The 20320-nt window shown below is 42.8% G+C and overlaps 1 protein-coding gene and 1 pseudogene across 8 annotated transcripts in view; both read left to right on the forward strand.

The window, feature by feature from the left end:
• Positions 1-2715, forward strand: part of LOC118402102 (E3 ubiquitin-protein ligase RNF220-like) — a 171510-nt gene extending 168795 nt beyond the window's left edge. For all 8 annotated transcript variants that reach the window (XM_052476961.1, XM_052476957.1, XM_052476958.1 and 5 more), the window contains one exon: positions 996-2715. In XM_052476961.1, the coding sequence (XP_052332921.1) occupies positions 996-1067 (72 nt within the window). In that variant the 3' untranslated portion in view covers positions 1068-2715. The remainder of the gene's footprint in view (positions 1-995) is intronic.
• Positions 1-20320, forward strand: part of LOC127911033 (general transcription factor II-I repeat domain-containing protein 2-like) — a 236247-nt pseudogene that overhangs the window by 43728 nt on the left and 172199 nt on the right.

Genomic DNA, 20320 nt, shown 5'->3' on the forward strand with positions numbered 1-20320 from the left:
CTATTGTAAGGCAGATCTTCACCAGACATCACTGGCAACAACGTCACCTATGGACACACACCCACCGTCGCTGGACCAGACAGGACTGGGAAAAAGTGCTCTTCACCAACGAGTCACGGTTTTGTCTCACCAGGGGTGATGGTCGGATTCGCGTTTATCATCGAAGGAATGAGCGTTACACCGAGGCCCGTACTCTGGAGCGGGATTGATTTGTAGGTGGAGGGTCTGTCATGGTTTGGGGCGGTGTGTGTCACAGCATCATCGGACTGAGCTTGTTGTCATTGCAGGCAATCTCAACGCTGTGCGTTACAGGGAAGACATCATCCTCCCTCATGTGGTACCCTTCCTGCAGACTCATCCTGACATGACCCTCCAGCATGACAATGCCTCCAGCCATACTGCTCGTTCTGTGTGTGATTTCCTGCAAGACAGGAATGTCAGTGTTCTGCCACGGCTTGCGAAGAGACCGAATCTCAATCCCATTGAGCACGTCTGGGACCTGTTGGATCAGAGGGTGAGGGCTAGGGCCATTCCCCCCAGTCTCAGTTGTTGAATCTTATGTCCATACAAGTATTTATACATGTTAAGTACATACAGTGGGGCAAATAAGTATTTATTTTTTCCACTTATTTTCCACCATAAATTGCAAATAAATTCATTAAAAATCCTACAATGTGATTTTCTGGATTTCAAAAAATAATTGTGTCTGTCATAGTTGAAGTGAAAATTACAGGCCTCTCATCTTTTTAAGTGGGAGAAGTTGCACAATTGGTGGCTGACTAAATACTTTTTTGCCCCACTGTGCATGAAAATAAACGCAGTTGACAGTGAAAGGGCGTTTATTGCTGACTTTATTACAGGACCATCTCTGTACTGTCAGTCTAAGTACTGCATACTATTTCACCAGGGTAGTAAAAGGACCGATGCATTCTCTAAACCCTCAACTGTTCATATTGTGGCCTCAACAATGACATGTTCCTCTCGCTGTCCCACAGGGAAACAAGAAACTGTGCCCACAATGCAACACCATCACGTCGCCAGGAGATCTAAGGCGCGTCTACATGTGAAGAAGATGGCGCCTGCCCTGACCGGCCTACACCTCCAACCCCTCCTCCCTCCATTTCTTCCTCATATTTCCATTTGCTCTCTCAGTATTTGTTTTTGTTGACCTTGCGTGAGCCTGGGTTTGTGAAGCCCCTTCAGAGCTTAGAGAGATTACTGATGTATTAAATGACTCTTCAGACCAGGGGAGGACTGACTGATCAACCAACCAACCAACCAAACATTGGAACAGAACCTAACCAAGTAGTTCATTATGACCGAGTGTTCTCAGAATGACTAACTAACCACCCCTCACTGGCTCCCTCCACCCTGCCCTCTAGTGGCGGACGATCTATCCAGTCAGATGCCCTCTGGTGGTGGGTGGTCTAGTCCAGTCAGATACCCTCCACCCTGTCTGACACTTCTGGTTCTGTGTTTTTTGATCCTGTAGCTCCGATGACCCAGCTTCACACTGCTGTGTTACTCACTGAGCACCATCATCCCTGCGGAGAGGTGTGTTCAGGTGGGAGGAGGTGGTTGTGTAACTCCCTCTGTGTGGAAAACCCCTCTTGGTTCAAGCCATCAGGACAGCCAAGCTAGATATTAAGCTGACCACCGGTAGTCGCACCCTGCTTGAAGACTTGGTAAGGGGGAAAGGAAAACAATCAACTCTTTCAGCATTCAACCAAACCGACAACCTCGGAACATCCAGGGGATCCTCTTCTTCTTTTCAACCTCCTTTTCCCTTCAGTTGTGGTGTTTATAGTGAAGTCAACCAAATCCCAAGAATCAGTGCAAGCACATGTATATTAGTCTGTGTATGTTTACAGTGTTTTGTGTAAATGACATAGAGGTTACACTTGTATACATATGTACGCACACATACACACGCACACATACACACACAAAGTATATATTATTCAAGTCCAGTTTTTATTTTGAGTTTTGGGGGGGGGTTTAAAAAATGGACAAAAAGAAAGCCCTCTGTATTTTTAAACCAATGTTGTCGTCTTGAGGTTGAAGTTCTATTTCATTGTACAGGAATACATTTAAAGTAATAATAATAATAAACTACTCAATTAGAAATTCAAGGTTTAGATGGTGTACATTTTTCATTAAACTATACAGTAACATCTGTAGAAGATTTAAACCTAAATCAAGAAGATAATGTTTATTTTTATTTAGTTTTTTTTTATGGAATGTAAAGATTCAAATGGCTCTAACCCTGGACTAGGAGAGATGATGGCTTTGAATTGTTACAGAACTGCAACGCTGGCCAAACAGCTGTTTTCAAAATCGCAACCTGGAACGCAGTTGAGTTAACCTCCACCTCCCACCTCAGTTTTTGATCATATAACTTTACTAATCACTTTGGTTTTCTGTTTTGTCCTCCGCTCTGATAAAGCCTCATAAAATGCTTCTCCTCCAGAAATGTTTGAGTGTTCCTTCCATTGTGCTACCCAGCAAAGGCTCCACCCTGGCGACTCGGAAAGGTAGGTCCTTCCCATCTGGGAAAAGGAGTGGGTCGCCATGTTGGGTTGGCCAACTGATTGCCAAAGCCCAGTGACTGAACACTACCCCACAGCAAGGTGGTGTGCTTTGTATTTGTAAAACCATGTATCCTGTGATGTCTGTATTGATGTATGCTGACAAAAAATAAAGAAATGAAAGGTTTATGACTGAATTCAAACCCCAATGGAAACCCTGAAGATATATTAACACATGTACAGAAAGCTTCCATTTTTTTGTGAAGGGGAACAATAGATGAAGACTTGTCACAAATGCAAAGATTTTTATATTTATTTCAGTCCAGACCAGGTTTCTCTTCATGGACTACTGTTTTCAGAACTTTCTCCAGTTTAGTGCTTATTGCATTGGTTTAGGTTTAAGATTCTTTCACCATCTCCTTCCATTGTTGATTTAGATGCTATTTTATGGTGACCATTGTTGATTTAGATGCTATTTTATGGTGACTATTTGATAACGATCGGTACAATGTAGACATAGAGCAGGTTTGTTTTCATAGAAGCAGTACACATCTTTAGTACAGTATTGTTTCTATAAAGGGTATGTTTTGGAGCAGCCTGTTAGAAGTTATGATCACAGGCTCATAGAACCTAAAAGGATCTGTAGAATTGTTCCAAAGTTATTTTCCCAATACCTCTGTTCATACAGTACATGTATAGGTTTTTGTTCTAGTTCCACTTTGCAGTCACATGTACAGGTAACCATGCATAGGAAAATGAACACTTAAAGCTGTGCTAAGGTATGTGTGGGTCACCTTTGAACCCGTGGTAGGATGTTTAAGCTTGCTACACCTGTGTGTCAAGACAAGAGCTGTGACTTCTGTGAATCTGCTTCACAACACTTGAGAATTAAGGGTTAAGCTCTTCTCACTGGTTCCTTCAACTGGAGATTTATTTCAACCTGCCCCAAAGATGACAAATTGCACAAGATGATTGTGTCAAATAATTTGTGTCTTTGTATATTCTTGAAAATGGTACGTGTCTTTCCCGTTTGTAAACTACATTTGACATTAATTAAATGATTGTAAATCTCAAAGTTGTCCTCGCGTGCTGCCTTTATTGCTAGACCCCATCACTCATTGCTCCTTACTCTCTTTAGGTCCGGAATATAAATCTAGTTCAAGGTCCAATGCAGCCGTTTTTATCTCAATATCAAATAATTTATGGATAACAACTATGATTGTTTTCAAGAAAACGGATCAAAAAGAAAAAAAGAGCAATTTGTCAAATAATTTTGCTAGGACTGTCTGGGAGTGGTCTGAGTGGGGAGGGGGAAACTGAAAACCAGCTGTTATTGGTAGAGCGTGTGTGGGTCTATTATACAGTATATTGGGTGGGTCTAATCCTGAATGCTGATTGGTTAAAACCCGCATTCCAGCCAGTGTTTATTCCACAATTTACCACCGGCTAAAATGCATATTTACTCCATCTTACTGCGCAATCCACTGTCTCATCAGCCCAGCCAGGCAATATAAAAGCTTGATCTCTGCTATAAAAAGCATCTAGACATTATTTCACATTTCTTTTAGACTAACATGTTTTCAACAGTGGAGATTTGTATAAACCTGTTTGTCTCTCTGACATTTGCAACATTGTTTCAATATTCAAATTCAATCTCTAGCTGTTGGATGAGACAGACAGGCAGGCAGCTTTTCTTAGCCAGTCGAAATAAAACTTTTTATGGATATCTACAAAGAAAAAACGAAATTATGTGCAGCCTGTTTGCAGTCTTTCATGCTTCAGTTTGAAGTGATTGTGTTAGCTGTGTTGTTGGCTAGCTCCTCTGAACAACAGTGTCCTGACGAGAGAGAGAGAGAGAGAGAGAGAGAGAGCACATCCATAGATACAGAACTAAAAGATTGAACGACTGTGTTCCGTCTCTGGCATCCTAACATCACCTGTGCCAATATATCCTCCAAACACCGGCTTCTTGGGCATTCTTTGGACACTGTTAATAAACCTCCAAATGGCTTCTGGCCCTTCTTTGGACACAGTCTCTCTCCTACAAACCTCCAAACGAGCTTCAATGCCATACAACACTCCTTCTGTGGCCTCCAACTGCTTTTAAATGATAGTTAAACTAAATGCATGCTCTTCAACCGAGTGCCGCCCGCCCGACTAGCATCACTACTCTGGACGGTTCAGACAACTACAAATACCTATGTGTCTGGTTAGACTAAACTCTCCTTCCAGACTCACATTAAGCATCTCCAATCCAAAATTAAATCTAGAATTGGCTTCCTATTACATAACAAAGCCTCCTTCACTCATGCGGCCAAACAGACCCTCGTAAAACTGACTATCCTACCGATCCTTGACTTTGGCGATGCCATTTACAAAATAGCTTTCAACACTCTACTCAGCAAACTGGATGTAGTCTATCACAGTGCCATCCGTTTTGTCACCAAAGCCCCATATACTAACCACCACTGCGACCTGTATGCTCTCGTTGGCTGGCCCTCGCTTCATATTCGTTGCCAAACCCACTGGATCCAGGTAATTTATAAGTCTGCTAGCTAAAGCTCCGCCTTATCCATAGCAACACCCACCCGTAGCACGCGCTCCAGCAGGTATATCTCACTGGTCATCCCCAAAGCCACCACCTCCTTTGGCCACTTTTCCTTCCAGTTCTCTGCTGCCAATGACTGGAACGAATTGCAAAAATCTCTGAAGCTGGAGACTTATATGTCCCTCTAACTTTAAGCATCAGCTGTCAGAGCAGCTTATCGATCACTGTACCTGTACACAGCCAATCTGTACATAGAACACCCAACTACCTCATCCCCATATTGTTATTTATCTTCTTGCTCTTTTGCACCCCAGTGTCTCTACTTGCACCATCATCATCTGCACATCTATCACTCCAGTGTTAATTGCTAAATTGTAAATATTTTTCCTCTACGGCCTCTATTTACTGCCTTACCTCCCTAATCTTCTACATTTGCACACACTGTACATAGAGTTTTCTATTGTGTTATTGACTGTATGTTTGTTTATGTGTAACTCTGTTGTTGTTTTTGTCACTGCTTTGCTTTATCTTGGCCAGGTTGCAGTTGTAAATGACAACTTGTTTTCAACTGGCCTACCTGGTTAAATAAAGGTGAAATAAAAAAAAATAAAAACACCCCAAAAACACTTAATTAACTCATTTACCACCTGGTGATGTTACCAGGGAGGCCAAAACTCCATCCCACCAAATAGGCAGAACTTTCAGGTTGTCTTTCCAATCAGCTCTAACACTGAAATTGCATTATCCTCATTTTCACAATTTCTCAGTATCATTCCAATCTCAGGAAAATCACGTTTTAAAAGCATGGGAATGTTTCATATGACATGGTGAGTGATCAGAATTTCTATGTTTTCCCAACAGCCAAGCCAATAGATAGCCATTTATCTAGAATTAAACTAGTCAAAATAGACGTAGCTGGAACTAGCAGCCTCCGATACCATTTAGAGGCAAAAAGTGTCCAATAACTCTAAAGGGTTTCGAACTTCCCAACACTCCCAATGATGGATGCTCTCCAGATGGTGCAGCAGGCAGGCAGGCAGGCAAGCTGAGGCAGGGGAAAGTGTATGTGCTTGTTAACGTCGCTAGAATAATTCAGCCAAGGAACGCTGCCCATTCAGCAGAAACCTGTTACAGTAATTTGGTGGAAAACTACAAGATGATCACTGAAAGTAATTTTTCCCCCTCGCCGCCTCTTAGATCCTTGGCCAAACCTTGAATTCAACCAATATTACCTTTCCCATGCCTAGGTAAAGAAAGGCACATCCAGTAGAAAGCAAAACAATCCCCAGAATTGTTGTTATCATATGCTAATAAAGGAGTGCTAAATGAGTGGGAATGCCAGCAGCGGTTCTAATAAACCTCTTGTGTAACTGAACTTCTCCCTGTACTCCTGCTGAAGGTTCTGGGGTGAAGCCCCTAGTCTGGATATCAACACTCAATCTCACACCAACAATTCAGGAGAGGACAAGCTGAGGTCAATCAGATTAGGATTGACCAGTGGATATACATGTGCTTGATCCCCTGAGTGTGAAGTGTGTGGAGGTTAAAGTGGAGAAGGAGTGACCACTAGCCTGTAGGAGAAGAGAAGACTGAGGGGTTTGACGGCAGGGGGCCAGATTAAATCAAATCAAATGTTATTTAAATGTGCCTTTAAGGCTTTATGGTTAAATGAAAGTTACAGAGCCTGTATCGTTTACCCCCCTGCCCAGCCTGTCAAAAGGTTGTAGGCCAGACACCCAACCAATCCATAATTGGTGCATTAGGAGGGCTGTGACTGAGGGTCGGGTTACGGCTAGGCTTGGAGCCTGAGTGGCTCTGGACCCAGGAAGTGGGGGCCCCAAGTCGAAGCAGATCTATAGAAATTGCTTTTGGAGGTCAAAGCTTGTCCTGATGGGGGAGTATAGAGTGTGGGGGCCATTATTGCTAGTTTACAAACATCTCCACAGACCGATCAATAGGACAGGCCTTCCCTGCTGTGTTCGGTAATTCCTCTATTGCATTGCCCGTCTGTACCAATGGTAATTTACACCTTCATGTGGGAATTTTACTTGGACCCCCTACCCTACCTCCCCCTACTAGCATCCTCCTCTTCCTTCTCTGGCACTCAGCATATTGCTGCTGGTACAACTCATTCAATTAAGAGCCTGCTCTCCACCATGGCCTTTTTACAACATCGATCCAACCCAAGGTGGTTCATCGGAAAAGGATTCCGTCAGTTAAGGGATCCCTGTTTGGAGAAAGGGGAAGGGAGAGTGTTTGACATAGGCCATATGGTGTTGTGTCCTTTTCTATTTCTCGCCTTGGTGGTGCCAGAGACAACGTTTTAGATGACCCATCGTGGATTGGAGGTGCACTTAGAAAGGGCAATTTGAACCCGTTAAGACTCAATCAGCCGATCACATAGCCAATCTCTCCTATTTACTATCTACCGTTATCCTAAGATTGCTCTAGAAGTTGTTGAATGAATTTACTCTCTTTTGCACAGATGTCCAGGTGTTTGTCATTCCAATAATCTTCACCTTTTTTCGGATATACAAAATCTACAAAATAAAGAAAGAATTAAAGAGGAAACCCTAGCTAGCGTGGTTGTAAAGATCTTCAGGGTCCTCTCCTCTCTGCCTAGCTAATCCCATAATTACAGTTTCTCCAAATTGCTTTCATATCCATGAATGCTTAAGAGATTGGAGAATGACATTATGTGGATTTAGAGTGGGATGTTTTTCAATAACAAGGCGACTGACTAGGTGAGGTGAAACTGCTTGTGTGTGTATTCGTGTACAGGATTACTGTAATCTGCGGTGTGCAATGAGACATTAAGGCAAAGCCACCAGAGAAACTGAAAACCGACATGTGGGAGTGCTCCAAAGTTACCTCCCTAATCTCTCTCTCACAAAGTTGTGGCTGACTTACATTAGCTGCCTCCTAATGTTTTACAGCTATTGTGGTGATTTTAAAAGTGTGCAATTTGGCTGCCCACACACACACCCACATCCCACACAGTGTTGATGCCTAGTATGAAGTTCTCACACTAGGCTATTATATCCAACACATTTTTGGCATGATATTTTTCCATTGAATTGTATGTAGTGTTTGTACTGTATGCAACAAATATCTACTGAAATGTCCGTTATTCAGCCACCTTGGCATTTACTCTCACTGTCCACATGAGAGCACTAGAAGCAAGACAACGTTTTTTCAAGGAGGCAGTCCATGCCTGTACATTTGGTCAGGTTGTCAATGGTAGAAGTACTGTGGGTGAGAGAAAAAAAAGCTAAACAAATTACCCTTTGAAATCAGAGTGATGATCAGTTAAATAGTAGCTGTTTTGATAATAAACTAATGCAGTAGAAGAGACGGAGATGTGAATTCATTGCACGGAGTAGGTGGGTTCTTCTTCTACTCGACTATCTCAGGCATATGATGCTATTGGTGTTTTCACACTTACTTTAGTAAAACACAATTGAAAAGGAAGTATACTTTTCAGCCTATGGTAAATGCAATAAAGAAACAATGCATTACAAGACTTTCTCTAACATAGGCTACTGCCCAGAGTTCATGTTAACCATGCCAGGGTGGTGTTATCTTATATAAACCTGCTGCCTGGCTTGCCACCCCCCACATAGACAGGATCATGAAACCTGCCACCTCTGTCACCCCCACCGCCACCCAGCAGAGACAGGCTTCAGACAACGAAGGCCTTTGATTGGGCCCTGCAATGAAGGCAGAGATGCTCCCACAATTATCAGAGACATTTCATCTTCTCCCCTCTGTCCCCAGCTTCAACACACCGGCTTTCATCTCCAGTTGGCCCCAGGGGAACACTGACTGTTTTGTGTGTGGTGGTGGGGAGAGAGGGTACGGGGTGGGGGAGAGCGGTGGAGGGGAATGGGAGGTGGTGGTCAAGGTTGCTGAGGGACTGCTTCGTACAGGTAAAGGTAGGAGGGAGATGAAGGGGGAGGGGGATTCTTACCACAGTATCCAGCTATTTTCCTATCTTGAAAGGGGGAGATGACAAATGGAGATCGGTGGGGTTGGGGGGAGGACCCCCCACTTCTGACTGACGTTGTACCTGGCCAACTGTGCATGGCATTCAGACGCCAGAGCTCTGAGAGAAGAGAGAGAGAGAGAGAGAGAGAGAGAGAGAGAGAGAGAGAGAGAGAGAGAGAGAGAGAGACTGGGAAGTCAAGTTCCTTCAGTAGTGGCATTCTAACATTATGACAGCAGTATACTTCAGTTTAACAGCAATGTTTATGTTTCGCAATCAGTCCTCTAAGGTTTCAGCAGACAGGATCATAAATACATACGAAGTAATAGTAATTCCAAGGTAAATATGTTGCTTAGTCTAATGTAAACAGTCAAAGCAATTAGCTAAGCCAGTTACCTCTAAGCCAGTTACCGCTAAGCCAGTTACCGCTAAGCCAGTTACCGCTAAGCCAGTTACCGCTAAGCCAGTTACCTCTAAGCCAGTTACCTCTAAGCCAGTTACCGCTAAGCCAGTTACGCTAAGCCAGTTACCGCTAAGCCAGTTACCTCTAAGCCAGTTACCTCTAAGCCAGTTACCGCTAAGCCAGTTACCTCTAAGCCAGTTACCTCTAAGCCAGTTACCTCTAAGCCAGTTACCGCTAAGCCAGTTACCTCTAAGCCAGTTACCGCTAAGCCAGTTACCGCTAAGCCAATTACCTCTAAGCCAGTTACCTCTAAGCCAGTTACCGCTAAGCCAGTTACCGCTAAGCCAGTTACCTCTAAGCCAGTTACCTCTAAGCCAGTTACCTCTAAGCCAGTTACCTCTAAGCCAGTTACCGCTAAGCCAGTTACCGCTAAGCCAGTTACCTCTAAGCCAGTTACCGCTAAGCCAGTTACCGCTAAGCCAGTTACCTCTAAGCCAGTTACCGCTAAGCCAGTTACCGCTAAGCCAGTTACCGCTAAGCCAGTTACCTCTAAGCCAGTTACCTCTAAGCCAGTTACCTCTAAGCCAGTTACCGCTAAGCCAGTTACCTCTAAGCCAGTTACCGCTAAGCCAGTTACCGCTAAGCCAGTTACCTCTAAGCCAGTTACCTCTAAGCCAGTTACCTCTAAGCCAGTTACCGCTAAGCCAGCCAATTACTATTTCGATCACCAAACATTTCTCGAAAAACCCCAATGATAAAGCCTTGCATTCCTATTTTTTATTAGTTTGTGCTGTCGGCGGTAGTTGCACTTCATTCAGCAGCCCAAGTGCATGTGTCTGAAAGTAGAAATCTGCCTACCCAGCAGGCCCAGAGAGCAAATCAAGTGTAAAAAAAGAAGGCTTGAACGCACAGCAAAGAAGATAATGTGAGATTTCAACACTTTTAAAACCATGACCAACAAATACACCAAAGAGATGCTTTTTTTATGAGTAAGTTCATGTTTAAGTTGTTATTCAGCCATTTCAACACTTTGTTCAACAGTTTGATATACGTGTGTTCTCCCTACTTCCACTCACGCTACATCCAGGACTGCAGCTACAATGAATTAGTGGCGATGTTCCATAAGCTTGTGTTGTTATTATTAGCGGCTTGTGTCTTTTTTAATATCGAGGACGATTTCACTTTATCTGCTCATGTGAATAACAACATGAATTGGTGAATGAGGCAGAAATAATTCTCAGCGATGAGAGGGAGAGAGGAGGGACGGTGAGTCGGGTGAGAGGAGGGACGGTGAGTCGGGTGAGAGGAGGGAGAGAGGAGGGACGGTGAGTCGGGTGAGTGGCAGCCTCCCCACTGCTCCCTCCCTCCCCTCAGACACAGGCCATTAATCCAGTAAAAAGCTGTGCCTCACAAGTGATACAACAAATGATCTATTACCAGTGTGATCAAACCTAAAATATAATTTCAAAATGGTCTGAGAAGAACAACATTGGAAGGGCAATTCAAGCATAGTCAATATGCTGTGATAATGCATTGGGCCTATAGCCTACTGCACAAACCTCATTGCTACAGAACTGTTTTTAATTGGTTAATGTTGCATGGGTGTCACGATCGTTATAAGGAGTGGACCAAAGCGCAGCGTGGTTTGGGTTCATCATAATTTATATAAATGTGAACCAGCAACAAAACAATAAAGAGTAACAAACAAACAAACGTACAGTCTTGTAGGGCTCAAAAGCAACAATACAAAAACAAGATCACACAAACAACAAGTGGAAAAAGGCTGCCTAAGTATGATCCCCTATCAGAGACGATAGATAGCTGCCTCTGATTGGGAACCATACCTGGCCAACAAAGAAATAGAAAACAGAAATAATAAACTAGAACACCCCCCCAGTCATGCCCTGACCTACTCCACCATAGAAAATAAATGCTTTCTATGTGACAGTGGTCCTACATTTTTTAAGTCAGGTTTTTAAAAAAAAGGTGAGCGGTAGATGACTGTAGAGAAGCACCACTACACATTCTGTAAGGGCAGACATGTTGACTGGAGGCTAATTCTCAGTTGGACCTGTTGTTTCTGAATGGAAGGTACAGTTACAACACCAGTATGTCGCTACTCTTTCCGCAAGTCGCTGCGTAAAGTCTCAATGGGATATTACCCAGTAATTGGATAGTAATACCTCTAATTGACAGTACTAATCCATGTGATAAGTCTGCCACTGGGACATGAGTTGGTTTAAAGGGAAGTGTCTTGTTGTTGAGGTTTTTACAAGGCACAGTAAACGTTGCACTTATACCACAACACATAGTAACACAATGCATGGTTAAGAAGGACTTAGGTTTTTCAGGTATGATAAGTCCCCTACAATGTGTTTGACATAGTTCCACAATGTTGTTTGTTTGGCTAGAGAACACAGTGGTTTGCGCCGGCTCAATGCTAATGTTAGCATGCACATGGATTAAGTGAACAAGCACCAACTTCAGTGCGGTGTTGACTGTGAGCCTCATTAACAAGTCCAGAGTCTGTCTAGGGACAATTGCGAAGTTGATGATGTAGTGCACTGTGTATAGATGTGTTAACAAAAAGTATAGGCTTCGCCATAGCCAGCTCTGAACTGCTGCGAAAGGTCTTGAGATGCTGAAGAAAGGTTAAAACAACAGTATCCTATCTATCTCAACATTGTACTTTTCTACATTTCTACTTAGAGTAACTTGGTTTATTACACTAACTACCTCAGCTAGTGATGTCTCTGCCATACCAGAGTCCCAGGCTCAGCTGGTGCTGTCTGTCAGTAGCCGGAAAGGGCCCCCCTTTCAGGGTTATGAGGGAGCCCAGCTATGGGTAAAATAGTATGCTACGGAAACAGGCTGTTCCGGGCTATTCACACGCACAGTCACCAGAATCGGGCCAAAATATTTTTTGCCACCTTTCACGATTACCTAAACCACAAAAAATGATCCATGAGCACGTCTCAAACTCATTCCACGGAGGGCCGAGTGTATGTAGGTTCACTCCTCCCTTGTACTGGATTGATGAACTAAGAGGACAAATTAGTCAAAAACTCCCCTCACCTGGTTGTCTAGGTCTTAATTGAAAGGAAAAAACTCAAACCTGCAGACACTAGACCCTCCAAGGGATTTGTTGGACACCCCTGACTTTTACCATGGGCCTGTTTGAATTCAGATGGTTGACCCTTCACCTCTGGGTCAGTAGAATGATTGACAGCCCATGTATAGAAGCACCACTACTGAATCCACTTGCTAGATTAATAAAAGAGGAAGGGGAGTCCTCACTGAGTTGTCCTCTGTTATCTCCTATCTCCAGGATGACAACACACTAATCCTTCCAGTCAATATGAAACCAGTGGGACACAAGGGGGACAATGTTGACTCTTCCTAGTGCTTTATCCCCACAGGGAGCTACTGTTATCTGATGCATAGTCATAGGGATAGACTGACAACGGCACCCTCGTGCTTATACCTCTATCTCTGCTACATGTTATTTTCTATTGACGTTATGCAAAATATAAAAGACTGTACCTGGTTATTCAGTGGCTTACTGTTTAACATCATAGGAAACAATGTAAGTGATGTTTTGGTTAATGGGAAGTTGTGAGGGAAAGAATGCCTGAAATCCTTCCTCATAATCGACATGCCTATAAAAGCCACTGGAGGGCAATAGAAACAAATTAAGGTTATACAATTCCTGGCTGCTGCATTGCATATTTGCATGTTGCTTAAAATACCTTTACTAAAATGCAAATGTTGGTTTGGAGTTCAAATATGAATCAATGTTGTTTTATGATAATTCAATGAGTTCAGTGGGTTTGGTTGTCAGTTGGCATGCTGTACATGCCTCTGGGTTTGGCACTTCGGGGACAGAGGCTATGGCTTTTTATCAGTGCATGAAACTGTACATTAGATATATAATCACAGCTAAAAGACTGTGGGGGTGGCAGGGTAGCCTAGTGGTTTAGCGAGTTGGACTAGTAACCGGAAGGTTGCAAGTTCAAACCCCCGAGCTGACAAGGTACAAATCTGCCGTTCTGCCCCTGAACAGGCAGTTAACCCACTGTTCCTAGGCCGTCATTGAAAATAAGAATTTGTTCTTAACTGACTTGCCTAGTTAAATAAAGGTAAAAATAAATCAATTAAATAAAAAGACAGCAAGTCTAAAGTCCTACCATATGAGTCATTCAACTAATCTTGGCTTCCTCATCCTTCCTTGTGTGTGTGTGTGTGTCTGTCTGCCTGCCTGTCTTCCTACCTGCCTGTCTCCCTTCCTGCCTGCCTGTCTCCCTTCCTGCCTGCCTGTCTCCCTTCCTGCCTGCCTGTCTCCCTTCCTGCCTGCCTGTCTCCCTTCCTACCTGCCTGTTTCCCTTCATGCCTGCCTGTCTCCCTTCCTGCCTGCCTGTCTCCCTACCTGCCTGTCTCCCTTCCTGCCTGTCTCCTTCCTGCCTGCCTGTCTCCCTTCCTGCCTGCCTGTCTCCCTTCCTGCCTGCCTGTCTCCCTTCCTGCCTGCCTGCCATCATGCATCCACTGTAGTGAGATACACGAGGGGGAGGGGTACCTCTATATTGTCTCTAATTCCAGCTATCTCTCACATTGAAAAGGACAGAAACGATTGCCTGAGGCACACTTGGATGGGACTGTCCTCACCTGTTCAAACAGAAGCAGGCAGTATGAAGAGAACGGTTTTAAGTCCACCATGGATTCAATCCCTCATCAGCCACACGTGATCATGTCTGACTAGGCCTGACACCACCAGGAAACCAGGATCCCCCCAAATAATGTATTTTCCTGTTTCAGAGGCTTAAAAACTCAAATACCTGCTTTGATGAATGAACTTCTGAAGTCCCCTTTCAGGAGATCTACTGTAGCACTGTAGGGGCGGATGAGTGTGACGATAGTCCTCCACTTAACAATGTGAGAGAGGGATATAGGACATTTGTGTTGCCAAATGCAATATAATGTATGTTGAAGTTGTACTGTACTTTATACTCTTTACTTTATACTTCATACAAGGAAATGCCCAAATGTACTGTAGGCTTTTAAACAAACCTGAATAACTTCATGCAAATAGTATGCTAAGACTAATGTTACCATCTTGAGAGTGACATTTTTGTCATCATATTTTTGCTTTTCATTTTTGCTTTGCAAATATTGCTTTTGAAATGGTTCTGTTTTCATGTTCCCTCCTCTCCAGTATGTGAATGTGGGTCTGAAGTCTCCTATGACAGTTGAGATCAAACTCATTAGACAGGAGCAGGAAATGTCTCCTACTATGTGTGAATGTATTGTTTTATTTCTGTACAGCCGATTTTCAGTTCCTGGCAATGTGACAGACCTGTGACAAATGCTTCCATCTTTTGTGACTTTTGTTTCACATGCTCTTGAAAATGCTGCTTAAGAATGCCTTCAATAGTGTAAAAGCCTCCAATGTTAAGTCATAAAGGGTCTTGTTAAACAAAGTAAGTCTAATTTTTGTGTCTCTGTCTTCTTCCCTTCCCCCCAGCTCTTTCTTTTTGTGGTGAAAAAGGGATTTGATGTAGCTGGACAATGAGTGTGCGATTTAGAGATTTCCTGTTTGAGAGTGTCATATGATTTGTCCTAAGGCAGTGCTGTTTCAGAAGCCTTTGTGTCCCGGTCGGAACAGTGGAAACCAGAAGTCCCAATGGTTATTTATGTCACCTATTGAATACAGGGATGCAAAGGCATTGTGGTGTGATTTATATGGGTACTGCTGGCTCCTATGACCTCTGCTTGACGTGTGAAGAGTCTATTTTATATGGCTCTCTCTTCTACACACGATCTCTCTGAGGAAAATTGCACATTGAAGCAGACAATAGCTTTTATCCGGGTTTGATAATGGAGGGGTTTCAAACGGCTGTTTCTTTTTCTACTGTGATTTTAGACACGTTGAGGTTAAGTTACATCAGACAGATCGCTGAGACTAAAGCTAATTCTCTGTAAAATCCCTTCCAGTCAAAATGAGACATTTTGTTTGTTTGTGAAAAATGGACTTAAACATAAACCACTGACATTTCACATGGCGCTGTCTGCATGGAGGAACAGTACGTTTTAGATGGATTGCCTTTTCGGGGGCTTGAGCATTATGTTCTGGAAAGGCATTCTGTTAACTTCCTCCATGTCAACACAGAGACTCCTGCTTGAGGAGTTCAGACATGGCAGCAGGTAAACGGAGGTGACAGATAGTAAGGAATCAACACCAGGAAATGTCAGAGATGGATTCTGGGCTTATATCTTGTCCAAGCATGTCCATAAACTATTAAGAATCATTTTACACCTGAGGAAGAACTGTGTGTTGGCGTGGTTGTTGCTGATCCAATGTGTGTGTGTGTGTGTGTGTGTGTGTGTGTGTGTGTGTGTGTGTGTGTGTGTGTGTGTGTGTGTGTGTGTTTGTGTATGCGCGCGCACAGGTGCATGTGCCAGTCATTAAAGGCCCAATGCAGTCATTTTTATATCAATATAAAATCATTTCTGGGTATCAATTAAGTACCTTTCTAACCATGTTTCCATCCACAGTTTTTATGCAAGTAAAGTCATACCAAATAAATGTGTTCATGACAGCTGTGATGGAAACAGGAAGTTTTGGTAAAATGTTATAAATGCCAACAGATATTTTGTTCATTTGACATGGTGGGATCTTTTTATGTCGCTAAAATTAACTATGCGTGAAATGGCAGTGGAAACGACTTTAGTGCAAATATTTATATAATACCCATCATATCAAAGTAAACATGAAGGCAAACAATATGTGGCGCCGAAGATCATGGCTGACATTTTACATTCTCCCAAACAATTGTGCAATATTGTTATTTTTTTGCTTTTTGTGTAACTTCTTTTTTAACTTATTGTGTACATAATGTTGCTGCTTCCGTCTCTTATGACCGAAAATAACTTCTGGACATCAGAACAGCCATTACTCACCGCGGACTGGAAGAAACTTGTTCCTTTACAGTTTTTCAAAATTGCTAAAACACAATTTCTGAAACCTTGCTCCATTTCCTGAAAACATTAAACACAAAACCTCATCTTCAAGCGCTATTTACATAACCTCTGACTCCTCTCGCAAAATGAAACATTCGTCTCAAAACAGTTTTACCTGTGTTCAAAATCAAACACTGCTCTCAAATCAGAAACAAAGTGATCAAAATGATATACACTCTCAAGCAGTCAGTAAACACACCGAAAAATAGAAAACACATTGTTCAAAACATACAATTCTCAGGGAGAAGTACATTTTTAATCTAAAAAAAATATTCATATTTTTCAGTCATTGTCTTTTGATGAACGGAGACATATTCTATCATAGTAGCTCAAAATTGTTCTTTGCAATTTTGTTTTTTGTTCTTCCTCCTCCTTGTACCCCTATTTTTACAGTACTGTACCCTGCATCTCACAAACTTGTCCTTTGTCTCTGTGATACTGTAATACTTGTTCTTTGTTGATATGAACCTGCAACCAGTCCAAATCTATTGCGCAGTCAGTACTGTTAATAAATGGAAAGCACAATGTTCATGGCCATACAATTTGTCCATTGTACAGTATACAGCCTACAATGCACTGTACTACAGTATACAATACTAAAAGGGACACAAATCTAAGGAGTAAACATGTGATTAATGTGCTTCTTCTTGTCTTTGGGCTCGGTCAAGCCGGAGCACTTCGTCGACATCACAAGCAATATTGTCCCTCCTGAGGCAACGGGGGAAGAAGCCTCTTGTGTGCCGTATCCAGCCCTGACATGATTCCTCACCTATATCACCACAGGCTAAATCCATGGCTTGCAGCAGATTTATTCTGGTGTAGGGTTGTCTATCATACACTTTCCATCTCCAAGAGGAGAAAAACTCCTCAATCGGATTCAGGGAAGGCGAGTATGGAGGGAGGTACAAGTTCATAAACTGCCCATTGATGTTAAACCATTTCCTTACCTGAGCAGCTCGGTGGAAACTGACATTGTCCCACACTATCACATTGGTGGGAATGGGATTCTCATTTAGCTCTTGACCCTGCTGCTCTTGAACCTGCTGCCCAAATAAAATATCTCTTAGATTGGCAATAAATCTTAGAAGGTTCTGAGTGTTATATGGCCCGAATGTAACATGGTAATGTAGAACACCATGGTTGCTGATAGCAGCACAGATTGTGACATTGCCACCTCGTTGACCAGGGACTTCAACAATGGCCCGCTGTCCAATCATGTTTGGGCCTCTCCTTCTCCTCTTTGTTAGATTGAAGCCTGCTTCATCGAAAAAGATGAACTCATGGTGTCTGTCCAAGGATTCCAAGTCAAATATTGTCTTTGTAGAAATACAATACACTGTATGTAGGATTTTGTAAGTCGTACAGAGACAGTGCTATACTGTAGAGTACAACTAGGCTTCTGATTCACATACATTGTATGTACTGAAGAGTAATGTCATTCACATAGTATGTGTTAGTACTGTAGACCATCTGGATTACAGTAAATGTTTCTGAATGTACACTTACTGAGCTCACAGTTATTTCATCCTTGGTGAGTTGCGCTCAAAAGGTACTCTGTATAGTTGTTTCATTCACATCCTGTTACGATGGAAAACACGGTCAATTGTGTAAATGCTCACACTGTCGATTCCCTGGAAGTGTGTGTTGTCTTGTATCCCTCGTTCCTGGATTTCTCTGAGTCGTATTGCATTATCTTGAAGGACCATGCCAACTATAACAGCCTCTTGGTCCTGAGTGAATATAGCTGTCCTTCCACCTGCATGTGGCAGCCTTGCAATTCTACAAAAAGTAGTTGTGCAGTTACAAAACATATTCATGCAGTACAATACATACAGTGATTAACTTTACAAATGTCTATTGAAACACCTGCTTTTAGTGTAGTACAGTAAATTTGCAATTACAAAAATAAAAGTAGTATACTGTACCTGTTCTCTTCTCTGAATGTCCTTACTATGGTGGACACAGAAAATCGTCTCAAATTCGGTTGCACTTTAAGTCCTGCTTCCCTCATTGTCAGTCCATGGACAAGAACATGGTCTATAACTGTTGCTCGAATTTCAGCAGATATTTCCACTCTTTGCCTTCCTCTTCCTCCTCTTCCTCTTTATGGCCCTCCTCATCCTCTCACATTGTTTCTTCTATCCGTTCTCAGACTTTCTCCTTCCCACCATCAACAACCTGTTTGCTCTCTGAACTGGCTTATATTGGTTGTGTCACATCATTTGAAACAGGTTAAATCAATTTTGAGTGGTTGTGTTCAATCAATGACATTTGTTCTCTATTTGTATTTGATTGTTGCCACTTGTGTTTACCAGTATGGATGACATGTGCATTAGAGTGCAGAATGTGTTTTGAGAATGAGAATGTGTTTAGAGTTTTGCTGGAAAATCTGAGTGAGATCTGCAAATTGTGTTTTACCATGTGAAATTGTTTAAGGTATTGACAACAGACTGCATAATTAGCTAAATGAGTCCAGGCAACTGAGAACTTTGTTCAGCCAATGGGTTTTAGTGTTTTAGCAATTGAGAAAAACTGTAATGAGCCTGACGAGAAGGATATCCTGCTTTCACTGGAACAGATCCACACCTTTTGCATGAAGAAAAGACCCGGAAAAGAGGAAGAAATTCAGGGATCCTTCTGAGAATCCAGAGGCGAGTGAGCAAACTCCCAATGCCTTCCATTCTCCTTGCTAACCTGCAATCATTGGAAAATAAAATTGATGACCTACTACTAAGACTATCCTACCAACGGTGCATTAAAAACTGTAACATCTGATGTTTCAGCGAGATGTGGCTGAATGAAGAAACGGAATATATAGTGCTGGCAGGATTCTCCATGCACCAGCAGAACAGAGACACTGTCTCTGGTAAGACGAGGGGTGGGGGTGTGTGTCTTTTTGCCAATAACTAATATTAAAAGAAGTCTCGAGGTATTGCTCGACTGAGGTAGAGTACCTTATGATAAGCTGCTGACCACACTATCTACCAAGAGATTTATCATCTGTATTATTCGTAGCCATCACAAAGCGAAGATGACACTAAGACCGCTCTCAACCGACTCTATAAGGCCATAAGCAAAGAAAATAAAGAAATGCTCTCCCAGAAGCGGCGCTCCTAGTGGCCGGGGACGTGAATGCAGGGAAACAAATATGTCACATGTGCAACCAAGGGAACAAAATCCTTGACCACCTTTACTCCACACACAGAGATGCATACAAAGCTCTCCACCGCCCTCCATTATGCAAATCTGACCATAATTATATCCTCCTGATTCCTGCTAACAAGCAAAAACTAATGCAGGAAGTACCAGTGACTCGCTCAATATGGAAGTGGTCAAATGCTACACTACAGGACGGTTTTGATAGCACAGACTGGAAAATGTTCTGGTATTCATCCAATGGCATTGAGGAATACACCACCTCAATCATCGGCTTCATCAATAAGTGCATCGATGACATTGTCCCCACAGTGACTGTACGTACATATCCCAACCAGAAGCCATGGATTACAGGCAACATCTGCATCGAGCTAAAGGGTAGAGCTGCTGCTTTCAAGGAGCAGGAGACTAATCCGGAAGCTTATAAGAAATCCCCCTATGCCCTCAGACGAACCATCAAACAAGCAAAGCATCAATACAGGATTAAGATTGAATCCTACTACACCAGCTCTGACGCTCGTCGGATGTGGCAAGGCTTGAAAACTATTACGGACTATAAAAGGGAAACCAAGACGTGAGCTGCCCAGTGACGCGAGCCTACCAGATGAGCTAAATGCTATTTATGCTCGCTTCAAGGCAAGCAACACTGAAGCATGCACGAGAGCACCATCTGTTCTGGATGACTG

The sequence above is a fragment of the Oncorhynchus keta genome, chromosome 23 (genome assembly GCF_023373465.1).
Source record: "Oncorhynchus keta strain PuntledgeMale-10-30-2019 chromosome 23, Oket_V2, whole genome shotgun sequence".
In the NCBI taxonomy this organism is placed as follows: domain Eukaryota; kingdom Metazoa; phylum Chordata; class Actinopteri; order Salmoniformes; family Salmonidae; genus Oncorhynchus; species Oncorhynchus keta.